Genomic DNA, 19767 nt, shown 5'->3' with positions numbered 1-19767 from the left:
AGACCTGCTTTAAAATTAAAAAAAGACATGGAAATCTCACTTTATGCAATATGGGACCTTTCAAAAAGTGCTGTTTAGTACTGGTATGCATGTACAGTATGTTGGGATCTAAATGTGAAGCCGGTTTCTAGTAAGAACCACACTCAGTACAATTTCCTGAAGTTTGGGAAAAACACATCTCTGCACATTCACATGAATACAGCCTAAAATGCACAAAACAACTCAACCAACTGGTTTCCACCTGATAATGACTAATGAATGATTATTACATTTGCATAAGTTTTGCTTGTGTCATGAAAAAGTGTTACAGTGAAACCCTTAAGGTTTTTTTTTTTTTTAATGAACGGCTAGAGAGACAAGAAAGAACAGCATTTTAAGTATGTGCCGCGAACAATTTTACACCGACATCAATCAGCCATGCACAGTGTGTGTGCACACATTACCTAAAGCACTCCACAGGATTATTCAATACAATATAATGCTTTTAAACACAATTGTAAAATAGGACCTGCATTAAACTTTCATATTCGTGCCTAATCACATCATGAACGTCAAACTCTAATAATGTTGAAAAAGTTAATTTTCTCACAAGATATGGCTCTTATACTGTGCTTAGCACATTATGTATCATAACCTTATTATGCTGAATGTAAAAAGACCTGCCAGTGTGAGTTGTAGCAATATACCAGCAGCAGTTCCTCTTGAATAAGTTAATGTAAATAAAGCAGGTGCACTTAATAGAACTATACAACAATAGCACTAGCAAGTTGCAGTAATAGGATTTTTTGAAGCGGCCATCATCAGTATTTCTATAATAACAATGTATGTGATAATGTGATGAGTGTGACAATGTGAGAGGAGTCTCCAGTAGTGATTAACCTGCAGAGAATTGTGAGCTGAATCTGCACCTCCCTGCAGCTTTACACAGCTTTATGGTGAGTTTCAGCTGTAGTATTTATCTGTTTAGACACAACTTAACTGTTCTGGTTCACTCTCATAGCATTGGATGCAGCAGGCTGCTGAATTCAGAGAAACGGCTGTAGAAATCCACTATCCACTACCTACACAGCAGCAAACAGCAGACAGACACAGTTAGAGAGCAGCTGGTGAACATAGTGGAGCATTTAGCAGCCAGATATATACCTCAGGAGCTGGTGGAGACCAGAAACAGAGCTAACAGAGAGGCCACCAAGTGGCCAGAAAAATCAGAAACTGTAATGTAATGTAAATGAGAAAACAGTTTCTTTCAGCTTTTTACATGTGAGCAAGTGCAGGAGAAAGACTTCCAACAGGGAAAATATCACTGTGATAGCAGACTAGCATGATGAAGGGAAAGACACACACACACGCACACAAAAAGAAAAGTTATCAGGAAATAGCTTCTTGTATTGCTAAAAAAAAAACACTGTAATCCATCATTGCACAATAAAGCCATGGAAGAGGAAAAATCTGATCATAGACCTGCTGCATATTTACACAAATTTATAGTTGACAGGTTGCTACAATGTCTGTAAAAATTGTGTTGTCGATTGTCAGTTCTTGTGTGCATGTAAACTTACAGTTCAGATCAGTTCTGTAAACGTGTTCCACCGATATGACAGGAAGGTAATAGCAGCAGGTGTTTAAATCACATCATGACTTGTTACCTTAAAGTGGTTTTTTGTGAAACATTGCACATAACAAGAACTGGGTAGAAAGTAGGCCTGTGTGACTTTCTATTTCCTCCTGCAGTCTCCCACCATGTGTGCAGGGAATAATATGATTTGACATTTAATTATATTTTTGCAAACATATGGCTAAATGTGAAAGTGAGTCTCACCACATGTCCAGATCTTTCTACTTAAAATCACCAGTGGCTCAACTGGCTTCAACTAAACTATGAAGAAATCTTTATGGCCATCATAAACCAAGTTGGTTCATCACTACTAACTACTAAAAAACTTTATTAGCTATTTCTGTCTTTAACTACAATTTTTACAAAGGAGAATGTTTCAGTTTCAGTTTTGTTTTTTTATTTAATTGATTTTAGTTCTAGTTCACACTGTGTTTTGTTGCCGGTTCACTGTAGGAAGCCTTAACAGGGGGTCTGCTTCTTGAAATTTTCTCCTTTTTTGTTGTTGGTTTTGAAGAGTTACAAAAATGGGTTCACACATAAAATAGCAACATACAAAAATTGGAAAGATTTCCATTAGCTATAGAATAAAGTAGTAATTTATAAGTGTCTTTGCCTTTTCAGCAGCCTCCAGAATGTTCTTGGTGGCTCTTCTGCACTGCAGTCCTTTTACTCCAAGTAGTTTAAGAGTTTGCTGTATAAATGGCCGGCACCCAACTTCGACCACTCTTTACAGAGATCTTTCCTGCACCCAGGGATGGATGTTGTCATCATTGTTAGGTCATTCAAGAATGCTCTCAGGGGGGACTGCCAAGTACCAGATCAAGAAATGAGGCCTGTACATTCCACCTCTGCTGTCTTGACTATCATGTTCGTGGCCTAAGAGTTATACCGAGATTTTGCAGCTAGTGATTATACCCTTCTCCAGCCAATGCCCGGCCATGGTGTCTTGTCAGTGCTGTTTCAATGAGTTTGTGACATGTGGATCCATAGGCATCGGTTAGGTCTAGCCAGAGTGCTGCAAGGTCTGCTCTGCTTTCCCTTGCCTCCCGGATCAGCGGGGTCTTGAGACTTCCCCCTTTTTTTGTACTGAGATGTCTATGTATCCATTCTTCAAGAAGAACTCGTGATTGCCCATAATCTCGAAGATCATCCCTTCAACACTGAGCAGTGAGACTATACGAAACTGCTCAATGAGGCTTGAATCCTCTTCTTTCTTTATCCAGTAACCCTCCACTGAAGAGTGACTTTTCCTCTCCATCACATCACCTCATCTTCCAGAGTTGCACTAGCAGCCTTGGGCACTGCTTGTAGACCTTGTAGTGTACTTAACCGGGGCCAGGGATGGAACTTGCTCTTAGAGCTCTGACTGCTCCTGTGACCTCCTACAGTCGAGGACTGAAAATCCCTTTTACAGGAGTTGTTACTGGAAAGAAAAATAAAAAGAACACCACATTACACCTTGACTCAGTATCAGCCCTAATGTACATTGGTAGTGCTGATACGGCCAGCAAATTTTAGCTTAAGCCATACCATTAGAAAGACTAAAGTCGATATTAGTCATTTAATTAAAGTGTTCTCGTATGTTTTGTGTTTTGACTCATCTGAGTCTTTTAGCCTCTGCAACAGGGGTGATTTTAGTGTTCTCTCAGCTTTAAAGTCTGTGCTTCGTCTGGAGTTCATCCTGCTGGAGTCAATTAGACATTTTATACATTCTCTTTAAAAAAAAAAATTATTATCTGTCGCGTTCTCTGTGTTTTCTTTGTAGATGTTTCCTGAATACCCTCCAATGTTAGAGACTTAGAAAATTGAAAGTCAAGTTTTCCTTGCTGTACATAATGGTAGAAATTCTTGTCCTTCTGTGTAGGAGGGTTTTCTGTGACTCTTCCAATTAGCTGCTGCATTAAAAAAGCAACTTTTAAACATCAATATTTCAGTGTGTTCAGTATGTGAGTGTGAAGCGTAAAGGCAGTAATGGACTTGGAAGCTTTCTAATTGCTTCTCTATCTGCTTGTACTTTTAGTTAACGTATAGGTTGTAATTCATTGAGCTCTTTCTATAAAAACCATTAAAAAACAATGAGTAAATAGCCATTTGAAAGTCAACCAACTGCCACTCCTGCACCTTCTCTCCATACTATGATATGGCTATAATATAAATCAGCCATGGGAATACTCTTGATTACTCTGTTGTGGAAACATTTTGCTTGTCTTCAGAAATGCAGTAAAATAATCCAGTGACAGGGACATGAAATTTCTTTTTACTTCAGTTTTCAAAGGGAAATGTTATTGTAACAAAATACCCATTGAATCTGCCAAGCTGGCTCAAGGTTTCAAACAGGTTTTATCATCTTTGTAAATGTTTTACTTTGAAAATTTACAAAAGCCTCTAGATTTATTTCTTTTTTTCAGCCCACTGTATCAAACCTTCTTAAAGTATAGTCTGAGTAAAAGTTTTTTTTCCAGTCATGGAAAAGAGTTGTTGAAACTACAAAATATCTTCTGTGTGCTTATTTCATTTTTAAAGCCAATGTCTAAAGGCAGAAGTCTATTTTCTACCTCTGTGGATGCAAAATGGTAACTTTAAGATGAAGCCCTCTTTTCATTTGATTTTTGAGGATTCAATTTAAAACCTTTACGTTTTCTGTTATTTAAGATCAACATTTTGAGCTATCACACTTTGGTTTAGAAAATGAAAATTTATAAGATAATATCAAAATACACTGTTTAACAACAAAATGTACCCACAAACACAAGCTTGGTGGCAGATTGTCAAACACAAACTCCCAGCAATGCTGTTAGCAAACAGTTTTCTACTTATACATCCAACAAAAACAGACCAGTATAGGTATCCCATTACATCTTTCTCCACCACCTAATGTTAACTGAGCGACAGGTATTTCTCTCAGCCTCTGTTGTTTGCTCATAGTTAAACTCATCCTCCTGAGCCAGACTGTGGAGCTCATTTATAACCTGCACACCAAACAGAGCTTGAAAGATCCATACTGTGAAAGTAAAATAGCATGAAGTATGAAGTTTTATCATTTATTCATTATGTGTGTGCTTTTGCCCCTTTGAATGCCTCTGTAACTGTGTTAAAAATACCACATGCAGGCTGTTCAGACATTCTCAGCCCATTCCTGACAAAGGGCTCCCTGGAACCTGATCTCGGTCTGGTCTGGATGCTTTTCCCCTGTGACCTTCAAGAAGGATATTGATGTTGTCTTCAACTCATTCTAAGGTCTGGCAGTATGCCATTGTGTACCTTTCTGATAATATGCCACAATATGTCATAAAAGTTGGGATTTACCAAAACAAATTTGATGAGAGAATGTGCATACCTTCACGGAAACTCTGACCCATGCGTACCAATACTTTGGAGACTGGAGAATTTGGTGATGCTAATGGTGATGTAGTGATTTGAAATCACATTTTAGAATGATCCTTCTCACAGGTTTGATTTTACTTCATATCAAACCAATAATCATTGATCACCACTTGATAAACATTCAGGCCAGCCGTATTGTGTCTGTGCTCATGAGGCTGAGGGTGCGGCAGTATAATGCTCACCCTGAAATCCCACTGATGATACCAGGGATGTGTCCGGTGGTAGATGGAAAATCTGGTGGCTTGTATTATCATATAGAATATTAACCCTGTATATCCTGATTTCTATTTATCTCAACCACATTAACTAATGAAATAATCATCGAATTGCATCAAATAGATTGATACCACCATGGAATTACTACCAGCAGCTGATTAGCTTAGCTTAGCTTGAAAAAATACAAACAGAAATGTAAAAGTAACAGTTTGAGGCTTTTACATTTTGTATTTCTGTACAAATTAAAGAAACAAGATGTAACTTAACTGACAGATGCAAGAGTAGTATCAGTCTTCTTATATGTGTATTTACTAAAATTTGGAACTATTTCCTTAATTGAAAACCGATTTCACTGCATAAAAAAAACCTCTGCAAGAGCTTTGGTTGGAGAGACCGCCACAGACAAAGTGCTAGGTTAAGAATGTTATCTAGGTTTCTCTCTTAGACATGAGAGGGAGAAAAGAGCCGAACCTCTTGCACAAGCTCAGATTTTATTATTAGCAAAGAGTGACTACACCATAGACAAACCTAGAAATATTCCTTAAAGAGTTAGCCCCTGCCAAAGTATATTATGCAGCTCTTAATTTAGTGCAGAAAGTTCTGCTTAGTGCCAGTGAGCTACTCTTGATCAAAGTCATTAGTCACTTGATTTGGACTCTTTGCTGCTGAATAATTGAGGCTGTGAGAGGATAAAGGATTTGACTATGCTGGCTCACTAGTTAAGAGAAATAAAGAGAACTCCCTTCTTTGAGAGAGAACCGGGATGTGGAGAGAGATAGAGAGAGTCAGGAGGAACTGAGAGAGAAGAAGAGAGTAAATTAGAGAAAGATTGAAAGGGAGGGAGTGCAAGTCTGATTTATGCTTTGTCTTCTCATAGCTCTGTCCACCACAGTACTGATGAAACATTTAACACAATAATATCTGTGAGACTACCACCCACATTTGGGCAGGAAAGTTCCTCATGTCTGAACAGCTTTGCCCTGTTTCACCGCCATTTCCCAGCTGGGGTCGGAGGCATGATGTTTTCAGGTAGTCCCATTCTTGTGAACGCGATATCTCAGGAACACCCAGAGTGCAAATACAATGAACTGATGACACTAATCCTGGAAACCCACTTTGAAACTGTGGTGATTGTACAGATCTTCTGTGTTGCTGGGTTAAACGTGTAGCTTCTGTTTGAAGCATTGTCTAATGTCATGGCTACAGTTTAAATCTGTTTCTTGATTTACCTCAATGAACTTACACACTAATGCAGCAATAAACATACAGCAGAACCAGAACAGCGAAGCTTAACAAAGTCAAGTCAATTTTATTTATAGTATATATCCCTCTATCACAACTCAAAAAATACCTTTAAATAAATTCCCTCTAATTCTTCACTGAATATATGAGATTATATGAGTGGATGTAAACTGCAACTTGACAGATTGGCAGAGGGATGCAACCAGAAGATTAATCCTAGCTTCTTTTAATTTAAGGCCATTCAGGCTCTGAATACCTCACTTCCTTTCTGGTGGATTGCTGTGAGCATATATCAGAAAAATAGTGCTTTGATTTATGTTATCTGAGATGACGTAATGTACAATAAAATGTTCCATCTTTTAAACTTGTTTTCATCAAATTTCATCAGGTTCTGATCAATAACAGGAAGTCATCCATTTACAGACCTGTGATATATTTTATGAATACAGGTCCTGAAAATTTCTTCCACTTTCATCAGTGTATATAAAGGAAGTTAGACGAGTTAAAGAAATGATTAAAAAACATTCTATCCATCTGGTCACAAGAGACTAAAGAGGCTGAAAATAACTGTCTGTGTAAAATAACTGTTGTAATATGCAGATTCGATTTTTGTAAATAAGACTCCTTTGGAATAAAGAACAAATAGCAACCCACAATCCATTGTCCCATGCTAGTTCCACTTTATTCAGCAAAACACTGGATGCAGTGGCCTAGAGAATTAAAATGCTAAATGCTGAATTTTCTGCTGTTTCAGCCTGATGGGATGACTGTATGGAGGAAACCGCACGAGTTCCTGCATCCATCACGCCGCACCTCACTACTGCAGGCTGATGTTTGTGGTGTTTTATTCTATTATCATGTCTTATCGGGATAAATGAGGAGCAATATTTGAGTGTTAATGCACCACTGAGCATCACGGTCAGGAGCACCCTGATTTAAGGACTTTGTGTACTAGTTTGTACAAAAAGTCATCTGACAATGTCTAAAGGCAGATGGCTGCACTCAAAGGTGGGGTGAAAGGCCATCATCATATCCTCCTCTTGGCCGCATCCAACTGACTCCCCAGTCCCTCTCCAGGAACTCCTCTCCATCTTTTTGTAGTCTCAACAAGATGAATCAAAGAAATGGGGATAACTATGGACATTCTTTACTCTCCGGCATCCAGTCTTTCAAGAAGTAGTTGAAAGATGGATAAAGAGAGAGCTTGCAAGAGCCAAAATCCTGCTTAATTTTATTACCTCTGCACACTTGGCCAATCTCTGTGTAAAGTGGGTGTGACTGTTGCATCAACTGCTTTGGAAAGTTGCAAAAATTGTTAGATGCAGACCCCCCAATGCCACTGTTAGAAAGGCGATTTTAGAAGCACTTTGAAGATTACTGAGGCTTTTTGTTTTGATTCAGTTATTGAAACATTTTTGGGGGGGACTGGGAGTCTGACCCCCTGATTAAGACCGCAAAAGAGGTAGAAACGACAGTTCAGGGGGGTTGAAACATTTATTTATCTTGCTTACCTGTAATTGCAAATATTACAACATATTTCTCATATTCATGTCTGGAAGAATCTTGCACTACGATTTCAGACTCCCCTACAGTGGCCCATACCATTTCTTTAACTTGATGTTAGCTGCTGAATGTCTTGTGTACCTGCCTCACTCCAATCAGTGGCTAGCGTCTTTGCACCTGTGCGTCGCAAAAGCAAATTGAGACGTTGTTGGTAAATGTAAGTGGCAGTAGCTAAGTATCTGGCTTGATTAATACACTTTACTTTCTTACCTTGTCAGTTTTTTTTAAATAGATCGTGTCAAGTATCTACGGATGGACGCTAATGTCAGCTAGTTACTAATTTTTGCCTTAAGGACAGTTTAGCTAGCTAATGTTAGCTAGCTGATAGCGCGTCCCTTCGTTTCCAGTGTTAGCTTGTCATTTCATTACCAATATATAATGTCATGTTATCTAATTTTAGGGTTACACTGGCACTCGGTCATGAGCAGTGAGACAATGGAAGATTAGTTATTCCAGAGATACGTTTTGACATCAATGTAGAGTGTATTATTTCATTTTAATAGTCTTGTTTGGCTGTTTTGGTTTAGTTAGTCTTTACCTATTCGACAGTAGCCTTTCAAGAGGCATCCCCTTTTTTTCCACTCAGTACTGGAGGCTAAATAATTGTATTAGCTGTATTAGAAAATAAGTAAGTGTATTTACTCTAAGTATAAGTACAATTTTGAGGTACTTTTACTAAACTATTTCCATTTTATGCTACTTTAAACTTTATGCTACATTTCAGAGGGAAATATGGTACTTTCTACTCTACTACATTTATTAGATAGTTTTAGTTAAACAAGCAAGATGCTGTAAGGATTGTAACATTTCAGTTCACTAAAGCATACACCGGCGATGAGCTGGGTTCCCTTTCGCCCTGGTGAAAAAGTTGACCCCCCTGATTGTCATTGTACAAGTCGCACTCTGGTCGACAAAGTTTTACTGCAGTTTAGTGCCATGAAGGCGGGGTTATGCTTGAAATGAACTAGTTTGTACATGTTTTGTTGGAAGGCAAAAGTGTTTATAGCTTTTGTAGATGTCGTCACTGGTCATCATAGAGAAGGGGTAGACATCATAGCTGTTATTGTTATATGGGGATAACAGTGCACCTTTTCAGACAATCTTCTGTTGGAGCATACTGATGCCTTTAGAGTAGGGATAATGATGATGAATGTAGCCCCTACAGACTTAAGTAACCAGCCGTGTGATGAGGTCACCTTGACATAACTTTGGGCAAAGCTGAACCTCAGTGACTCATTTTAGCCAAGATGAAAGTACATAAGCAACAGTTTTATGTCAATACACCAGACTAATCATCTTACATTACAAAATAGGTTATTCCGCAGAAGTCCCTTTCATCTCCACTTTAAATTCAGCAGATTGTGTCCACTTGCCTACAATGCCAGACTTTGGCATTTACTGAGATCAGGAAGTGACAAATTGAAATGTGAGGGCAAAAGTTTTAAACCACTTGGTGAAACATGGTTAAAATACTAAAACTAAAGATTTATCTTGTCTTATTCTACCTTCAAGTCATGTTGAAAATAAAGTAATAGAGCACAGTAGAGTAGAGCACATTAGAAGAAACCAGCAAGGTAGATGCAGTTTTTATTTAATTTAAATCCTTGTCTGAAATATTCTGCTAAAAATGTATGAAACAAGTGAGGCAACCAATTATTTTTTTTATGAAGTAATTAGTGAAGTGAAGGGTGTTTTATTGATTTTTTTTGCACTGGCAGTGTAACATCAGTGACAGGATTTTTGCCACAGCTGCACCAATACTGTGGATTACTCTACGCAAAGCATCAGATGATCTGAAACTTAAAAAACTCCCCCTATATCTATTTCTGTACTTTGCTGTGTATCTTTGGTCTGTGTGGGTTTATAGTTTTAAAATCACTTTATAACTAAACTTGGCTTCCCTGCTCTTAGCTATGTCTTGGTATGAAGAGATCACAGACCAGCTGGGCTGGTAAACATCAGAATGCTGTGTAGAGTTTACTGATGTCAGGAAACACTGCTTACATCCCTCAGCCTGTCACCCATCACTGACATTCAGAGCTGACAATATGCAGAGTTACTACCCCAGGGAAGTCTTCAAGGTGCCTCAAGGCAGGTTAAACTGCTCTAAAATTATTTCTGTCAGTATTCATGAAGACTGAGACCAATACTTACCTTAGATTGAATTTGTGTGTACTGGACTGTGTTGGATTGTCTCATCTGTTTCTCTGGATGTTAATATCTTGTTGGTGTCTTCAGAGTGAGGAGAGGCAAACCAGAGTGTAGGGTCACTCCTGGGTTTCTTTTTACAGCAACAGTCCAAGTACAAGATCACTATTCCCTTAAAAGCCAAATAGAGCTCCTCCTCTTCTCTCTTAGACAGATACAAACACCCCTGCACATCTCAATATATTATGTTATGCTAATGTATTTTCAGTGGATGAGAACTGACTGTTTCAAAAGTGCATACAAATCTTTTCAGATATCTGACAATAGCTTTCTTTCTTATTTTAAACCAACGTTATTTTCCATCCTTCCACATGCACAGTCTCATTTTTTAAATTGTTCAGCAGGACCCACGAGCTGTTAAGGCCTGTTTTTTGTCAATAACTTTCCAATTTTTCATCATAGACACTTCAGACCAATTTTACATTGATCTGAGCCTCCTGTTCCATTATATACACAACTTCTAGCTTTTAAACAAAATCATGCAAAAAGATGGAAAACCAGGGTTCCTATAGAAATCATGATTTATTATTAATATTATTTTATTATTGGGAGCTAAACTTATAGACAGAGTATATATGTGACAAAGTATCAATGGCAGTAAAAACAATTTAATGAAGGTGTAATCCGAACACAGATAATTTTGAACATTTGTTTGGTTGTTGGACATTTATCAGAGGTGCAGTAAAGAGTAAAGCTGGCACTCATTTTGTTTGCAATCACTGTTTAAGCATCTTCACCATCTGCACTTGTAAATGTGGTGATAAATTCTCCTTATAGGTTTTTCTCTGATAAGCAGAAGCAGCATTTATTTCCTGCTACAGTTTGATTACCTTTTTTTCCCAATTTAAGCCACTATAATTAAAACCTATTTTCTCAATCCCTTATTAATATGTTGTAGATTGTACACCATTTTTTCAAAATTAAAAATCACTGTCACTGAGTAAAATTTTAAAGATTTTTTTTAAAGATACTGTTCCTTGTCTCTGAGAAATCATGTGATCACTTTAGAGCTGCTCTAAACTGTTACTCCTCCACTTTGCTCTGTGCAGAGTGGGTCACTTGATAAATGTGTCTTGTTTCTCACTTTCAGCGAATAACTTTTTTATTCTTTAGCTGTCAGAGCTTTAGTTAGTGTAATTCTTAGAAGTTTGATTAATATGGGTCCTGTACTCTTCTCTTCTCTTTTCTCCTCCTCTTATCTCACCTGACCTCACTTCACCCCACTTTCCTCCTCTGTGTTAAACGTTAACACTCTCACATGGATTACTTCATTTTCAGACATCCATGAATCCTCCTCAGTCTCAGACCTCATGACTCATGCAGATATTTGATGATTACACGATTTTAAATCACGTGTTAACTTACACACTTTCCTCTCTGCCCAGGCTGTGAGAGCGATTTCTGGGGTCCCCACTGCACTAACCGCTGCCAGTGCCGGAACGGGGCCAAATGTAACCCGATCACCGGAGCCTGTGTCTGCACTGACGGCTACCAGGGCTGGCGCTGTGAGGAGCCCTGTGACCCCAACTTCTATGGCAAGGACTGCCTGTTGGAGTGCCAGTGCCTCAACGGCGCCACCTGTCATCATCAGACTGGAGAGTGCCTTTGTGCACCCGGATACACCGGGGCCTTGTGAGTAGCTGCTTATTGGCTGTTTTGCCTTCTGACTGTCTGTCCCTCTGAGGTGTTTTCAGAAAGCTCCCTCCAAATTCTCCATAAATGTGCTGATGGGCTTTTGATTATTACAGTTTTGACAGTGATCTACAAAATTAAAGCTGAACTTTAGGTTTACTTTAAGCTAGGCAAATAGGAATGTATATTACAACAGCTTAATTTAATAATTCATTCAATAATTCAATTCGCCATAGCCACCTTGGAAGTGCCTGACTCCGCCTAACTCCTGGCTAATACAAAAATGAGCAAAGAGGTGGGGCGTGTGTGGAGCTGAGACTTGGATGCATGCCGGTTTGTGGTATGCATACGCTCACCCACCTGTCATTTATTACATGAACTAGGGGCAGATTTTTTTAAAATGTAAGTGATGTCTTCCAATCTTCCTTGTACTTGTATTTTGACCACTGAAAAAAAAATCACTTTCATTGGAGAAGAGGAAACACTTATGTTGTCACAAATGACCCCAAGATAAAGACGGACAACTTTTGTCTCTCCATAGATTTTCCCACCTTTAATTTACACACAACAACACAGCTGCTTTTACTACTCTCTTTGCTCCGTATACACCAGGTCTATATGAAGTCAAAAGTCTTATTTTAACACTAGAATTGAGCCAATACAACAGAAACAGATTTCTCTTTATTAGGAACAAGAGCAGAGGACTCTTAATTTTTTTTAAGTCACCACTCAGTGTCTGCACTTGTGTTAAATGTTCTGCAAACCTTGCACATGTGTGCAGTTAACCAGAAATGATTAAAGGTTAGGTGAATGGCGTCAGAGCTGAGATCACTGCAACATTGCATTTTGCAGTTGTACAAGTATAGTTGGCACAAATGCATCAGAACAGTGGAGAAAAACTGTAATGTTAAATGTATAAACACGATTATTTTACTGTTTCCAAACACTATTTCATAACTGTGAGTTTTGTTAATAAGAAGAAGTAAGTGAAGATATGTATTGTTTCTTCATCTTGACTTTGTATGTTGACTTGTACAGTACAGGAGAGTCAGTGATTAGATGATTCACTATCAAACCTCACATCTCAACCTAAACACCTGCTTCTTCTGTCTTTCCCATCCAGCTGTGAGGAGCCGTGTCCTCCAGGTAAACATGGCTCCCTGTGTGAACAGCACTGTCCCTGTCAGAATGGAGGAACGTGCCATCATGTCACCGGAGAGTGCTCCTGTCCCGCCGGCTGGGTGGTACGACCTGCACCGCATTCACAACAAAACCAGCTAATATGCATTTCTGTTGGAGAGCCCGCTAATAGAGTGTACCATATTTGTACTTGGGGCTGAGGATGAAAATTTACACAGACATTTGATGTGACAATTTTTAAAGTGGAAGAAAGTTTAGTTTTTAGTGTTTCTTCCGTGAAGTTTATTTTTTTGCGAGGCTACAAAAGTCTCCTTAATGGCATTTAATTTAATCAGGGGACACCGAATTTATTTGAAACCAGCACTTATGAAACTTTTATATGGTTAGGAGCTATTTAGTCATCCTGCTGCACCTGCTCAGACTCACAATGAATAATACAGCTATCGAACATAATACGAGCAAAGGAAATAATGTGATTGCAGTTGTTACTGTAGAAACAAACACAATCACTGGCTGATAGTTAATGTAGTGGGCTATTTTTATTGTAAATTAACTCACAATACCCTGAAAACTCCTAATAGATTGTGATGATTTTTGTTTTTTCTACTTAAAATGAAGGGTTATTGTTTCTCAGATTAGGGTCTACAACCTGAGAAGTTTTCTGACACTATTGACATCACTGCTGTCTTACTGTGACAAATAACTCTTTGAACTTTTATTGAATTTATTAACTGATATTAACATGACTCCGTCTAACACATAGCATTTTCTTAAACTTAGTAGTCATATGTTTAATGTGCATGTTAACATGATGTAATCTTTCTCCTCAGGGCCCAGTGTGCGCACAGCCGTGTCCGTTTGGATCATTCGGCATTAACTGCTCACAGGAGTGCACGTGTCGTAACGGAGGGTTGTGTGACCACATCAGCGGTCAGTGCCAGTGCACAGCTGGCTACATTGGAGAGAGGTAAAGTATGAAAAGTATAATATCAGATATCAAGTGTAATATCAAATATCATGATGATATCATATATTGCAATGTTTTAGCTGGACTGCATCAAGACATTACATTTTGGATATTGCCCTCGTGGGGAGAAAGATAACTATAAGAACACAGTAAAATACTTAATAAACAGTAAATAGAGTCAGGAAACCAGGAAACTAATAGAAACAATGAGGCACTACACTACCACTTGTCAATGTGAACATGTTTTCTGAACAAATTAGTGGGAAATACAGAGGAGTGATATAAATGGTTTTTGTATAAAATGCTGCAGATGTTAGGACCAGGCTTGACTGCTTATTTACATTTAGATGATTTAATTAGTAATAACTTCTTGCAGATGTCCCCTAAACGCTTCACATGCAGATTATTGGTAGATGGTACAAGTTAGATGATCCCTAAACGCCTCACGTGCAGAGTACCAGTAGATGACACAATTTACAGATGTCCCCTAAATGTCCCCTAAAATCTAAAGAGTCAGGTTGTGGTGACCAAAGAAGAGCTAAAAGGAGAGTAAATACTGGACCAACATTCACTGGATAACCTTTGTTGTTTTTTCCAACAAAAAAAAAAAACTAACTAATTTCTAAGTAAATCCCAGTTGACATCAAGACATTTATCCTTTAAAATGTTTTGTATATTATCATTGTGTGTGTTCTCAAAATTAGAAATAGATTGTGACATGTGAACTGCATATTCTGTATATGTGTGTACAAGTTACAGACACTAAATTTTCAGTGTTAAATGTTAATGTTCTTCCCTCCCCTACTCTACCTCATACTAATGCTCATGGATTGCAATTATACTCTTTTCTCTCTCTTTTTTATTTATTTTTTTATTTTTTTATTTTTTTCTGTACCACCGTCACCTAAAGTGGAAGATTTTAACCAAGAGCCATTTGAAATAGTTTTCTACTTCATTACCTCCATCACCTCAGACTCTGTCTGTTGGTTGAAAAAGACCTTCTCCACCCCCACCTGCCCCTGGTCAGCTTGATCTCTCCCCCCCCCCCCCCCCCCCTCTCTCTCTGTCTCTCCTCCTTCCACTCTGCCCATCTCTCTGTTTCTCCCTCTCCATCGTTATTCTCAATTGAGCCAAATTACCTCCATTCATTTAGGCCCCAGACAGGTGAATTAGCCTACATGGAATAATTCCGAGATTGAGTTCTCTTCTGCCCCGTCCACGTTCTAATGGAATTAGCCGAGATAAGAGTCCTGAGGAAGTCTCCATGATTTAAACGTGACACTAAACATAAGTCCTGGCTGGGCCATTTTAATTGAGTGATTTGTCTATTTCTTAATGGTCTCAAGTTGTGGACGTGTTGAGAATGATGCAGGGATGTCAGCTTAACTTTAACTCAACTTAAACAATTTCCTATTCAATTCATTTCTGACTGTTCAGTCATGCTCATTATAATCCATATAGCCACTTTGTAAGATTTAACCTTGAGCACCACTCAGGGTCTCAGCATAATGTGTAGCCTGTTGACCTTATAATGGTGCGAGTGTACGTGATGGTAGAGCACATGTCGTCTGTGAGGAAAACAGAGTGCCCTCTGCGAGTGTGGGATAATATCACTCAGCTTTTATGGTTAGATAGTAGTACAAGCATCATACATCATTCTTTGAATTGTAAATGTGAACTTAAAGGATAATGCAGGCAGTGGTGAGTGTGAAACCTGTTTTAAACAACCAAAAACAAGTTTTCACTTAACATTAGTTTGAGTATTTCTACATTCACACATGTATATGTGAGCATACAGTACATGGTTTGAAGTCTTATCGTAGTTTTGATCATATTTTGGACGTTTTTTGTTTTTTCCATGATGCATATTTCCACTGTATTTTATTTTCTTAAATTTTTTGAATGAATCTTGTGATCTGTGGGTTTTGTCTCTGGTGTGTTGGTGTCCAGATTTTGTGTAGTACCATGTAGATCCAGGTGTGTCTCTATTATTCCCGCATTGACTGACTTCCCTGAACATCTGAGGATTAACCAGTTTAGTTTAATTAACCGGAGTATTTACCACTCTGCCTGATTTGCGTTCATCATCTGATCATCACTAATGGAAAACAGAAGCGTCATTAGAATCTGTCCTCTGCATTACCAGTGTCAAACTGTCACTTTCATTTCAGCATGTTGAGCATCATTACATTGTTTATTTTCATACTTTTCATTTTACCACAAACTTCTGCTCCAAAACTGATATTAACTTTTAAAGGTTCCATATTGTATTAGATGAGATTTCCATGTATTTTGATTATAAAGCAGGTCTAGGATCTATATTAATACTGTGAACGTATCAAAGCGCTCAGTTCACAGAGAAATGCTCACAGCCTGTATTCAGAAACTGAGCCTTAAAACGAGCTGTCAGGACTTCTGTAACTTTGTGATGTCATAACAAAGTAGTCACCGCTCTCAGCCATGCCCCAAGCCAAGCCCACCCAGACCCATCATCCAGTCTTGCAGGATTTGATTTCTCTGAGTGTTTACCTGAAATATTTTCGTTAGATCACTTAGAAAACAGTCAGCCAATCAGAAGAGAGGCTCAGAGCCTCCTCTCTTCTAATTGGCTCACAGACCTGTTTTTGGTAGAAATAGAAATATAAAGTTTGCACCCTTTGTGTCTTATTCTCAATGGACTGCATTGTTTAGTATAGTTTAGTTTCCTAAACACAGGTCTAAATACAGTCTATTATTTACATTTCGACACACCTATAGAGCTCCAGGGGTCCAACATTTTGGATATGATCTAAAGGAGAAACATGGAAAACCAACCAGACTTCATACACAAATATTTATATTTAAGAGTTCAGTTCATCCTGTACATCTACTGCAAAAAAAACAAAAAACCACTGATGGTGATGAGGACACACATCATGTGATCGAACGTACTGACTGGACTATTGTTTGCATAGGAACTACTGCATGTGCAATTCATACAGCCAGGTTTATTTTTTGTATGAGGTGAATCTTCGCCCCCAAAAAATGTAGAAACACATCTACAAGGATCCGGTCCTTCCTTCCTTCTTGATATGTTATCTTTGAAATGAGATTTTTTTTCAATAACTGGATTTTAATGGAAGTCACTGTCATGTAAGGATCTGAAAATTGTTAGATAATAACTGTATCTCTTAGTCTAGCAGGTAAAAATTCAGAGATTTCAGAGGGGAGGTTGGGTGTGCATCATCACTGTTCCTTTAATGCTTTGTCGGTGCCTTTCTAAGAGATAACCTTATTCACTGAGCTGCTGACCAAGACTCATTCACTTTGTGATTTTCACCTCTTCTCACGGCCCCTTTGTTATTGTTTCACACGAACACAGGTGCCAGGATGAATGCCCAGTCGGCACTTACGGGCCGCAGTGTGCCCACAAGTGCGACTGCCAGAACGGGGCCAAGTGCTACCACATCAATGGGGCCTGCCTATGCAATGAGGGCTTTAAGGGCCCCAGCTGCCAGGACCGCTTCTGTCCCAGTGGCCTGTATGGACTCATCTGTGATAAATACTGCCCCTGCAAAGCTGCAAACACACTCAGGTACTGAACTGTTGGTCAAGCAAGCAAGAACGTTTCCATGCTTTTGTACTGTAGAACACCGTATGAATAGAAGAGGGTTGGGTTTGAATCACTCACAGGATTAATGCCTCTGCACTTCAATGTCAAGCTTTCTGTGTACAGTTCAGTCTCTAATCGGTTTTGGCACTGCTTCAATCAGATCAGTGCATCACTAAACTATCACATCTTAACCAGAAAAATTTCTACCTCTTGTGCAAGTTTATCATGTTTTAGACATAGATACATAAATATGTTTTACATATACAGATCTTCAAGTGTCTGTTCTCAATGCCATTGTGTCGACTGACTAATATCTCTCAGCTGTCACCCTCTGTCGGGAGAGTGCACCTGTGCAGCAGGATGGGCGGGGCTTTACTGCAACGAGACATGTCCGTCCGGTTACTACGGTGAGGGCTGCAGAGAGCTGTGCACCTGTGCTAACGGAGCCGACTGTGACGGCACCACCGGAGCGTGTGTGTGCGCACCGGGATATATAGTAAGTGCAGAAACACAGCTACTCCAAGATAAATCCAATAACAACAACCATCAAATATCTAATGTTCACATTAATTTCCTATTTTACTGAATCTGTCTGATCCCTACACTGCTTCAGATTAACATCTTGGAGCGTTGCAGTTGGTTCATTAGGTTGCTTTTGAATACTTGAACCTCTCTGTTAATGTAAACAGACTAATTTCATGAAAACCTCTCAGGCTTTTTCACAAATCTACTTATAGAAGTGAATATAAATATAAAGTTTTCATAGGGAACATTTCTGTGATAGAAAACTGTTGGTTGGTGAAAACTGTTGACAGTGTGTTCTGTGGATTTTTTTTTTTATATAATTTTTACTGCTGCTAGCTCTGCAAATGAAATTCCATTCAGAGAAAAGCTGCACATCCACCATTGCAGCTGCCAGCTAGACCTGATCACTGTATGACAAAATTAATATAGCGAGTTGGTAGTACGCTAACTAACACTTTAAACCTAACATCAGAAACACTTTTCTGTTGATTGATATTTAGGCTGGAATGATTAGCCAATTAATGGATGAGTTGATCTCCAGGAAATTAATCACCCAATATTCTGATTATTGATTAATTATTCAAAGGTCCCATATTGTATAAGGTTTTTGTAACTTTGTGATGTCACAACAAAGTAGTCACCGCTCTCAGCCATGACCCAAGCCCCGCCCACCTAGTTTTTCAGAATGTTTACCTGAAATCTATTATATTTTAATTTGATCACTTAGAAAACACTAAGCTCACTGATCTGTTGTTGCTGGAGCTTCAGAGAGAAACCTGAGCGAGGAGATGTAAAACTACATTGAGGTGGTTTTTGCTCCTTAAAACCACAAATATATTCTCTAATGGATCAACACTTCAAATAAAACACTGGAAAGGTGTAAAATATGGGAGCTTTTTAGTCATTTATCGAACTAAAACATTCTTTGTGTTGAGCCGCTCCAACATGAGAATCTGCTGCTCACTGCTGAAGAAGGGTATCATTCAGTGACATCAGTAAAACCGCTACCTGCCTTATTTCTCTGCGTGGTTTCTGTGACTGCCGTGGTCACTCAGCAAACCATGGCAACAAGTTGTAAAAAAAAAAAAAATTCAACCATCTTCAGCTCAGACAGCAGACTATTAACCTTGGCATAACAGCTTCTTGGAAACAATGTGGGCGCTGGCTTGCATAAAGTTTGTAAACTAAAGACACATTAAAAGAAGAATGGTTTAAATCAAAGCAGAAGAGGCTGACATATTCTGACTTTAGTCCCTAGTATATCATCGTACATATCCCATAATGCAACTGAATAATATCTTTCATAAGACTCTCTGTCTTGTAAATGTGCATGACTTTCTTTCAGTCTGTAACTTAGACTTTCTTCTTTCTACAAAAGTTTCAAGTTTTTGAGGCTAATATCAATGTGTGGGAGTTAAAAGTTTCATGATGATATATTGGTCAATAATTATTTATATTTTTAACATAAATACATAACAACTTTGTGTTTTGTGACCAATATGCACAATCTAAGCAGGAAAAGCGGAAAAATCTGCCAGTCTGCTGGATGATGGTATCTAAAGGACCTCACACTTAGTTTGGCATTTGTGTAATGACAAATAAAGATAGTAATTTCTTGTTACTTAATCAGCTGACATTATATTTGACATTTGACAAAGGTCCTTCGGAGCGACAGAAGACATT

General features: G+C 38.5%; 1 protein-coding gene across 1 annotated transcript in view; it reads left to right on the top strand.

The window, feature by feature from the left end:
* Positions 1–19767, top strand: part of LOC111223172 (multiple epidermal growth factor-like domains protein 11) — a 108984-nt gene that overhangs the window by 52860 nt on the left and 36357 nt on the right. Inside the window, exons 7-11 of the mRNA XM_022747214.1 lie at positions 11614–11860; positions 12984–13104; positions 13831–13967; positions 17329–17541; positions 17881–18055. Of these exons, the coding sequence (XP_022602935.1) occupies positions 11614–11860; positions 12984–13104; positions 13831–13967; positions 17329–17541; positions 17881–18055 (893 nt within the window). The remainder of the gene's footprint in view (positions 1–11613; positions 11861–12983; positions 13105–13830; positions 13968–17328; positions 17542–17880; positions 18056–19767) is intronic.

This window comes from Seriola dumerili, unplaced genomic scaffold (genome assembly GCF_002260705.1).
Source record: "Seriola dumerili isolate Sdu_G_001 unplaced genomic scaffold, Sdu_1.0 BDQW01000011.1, whole genome shotgun sequence".
NCBI classification, from domain to species: Eukaryota; Metazoa; Chordata; class Actinopteri; order Carangiformes; family Carangidae; genus Seriola; species Seriola dumerili.
The sequence above is the reverse complement of the archived record's forward strand: the minus strand, read 5'-3'. Positions and strand labels throughout refer to the sequence as shown.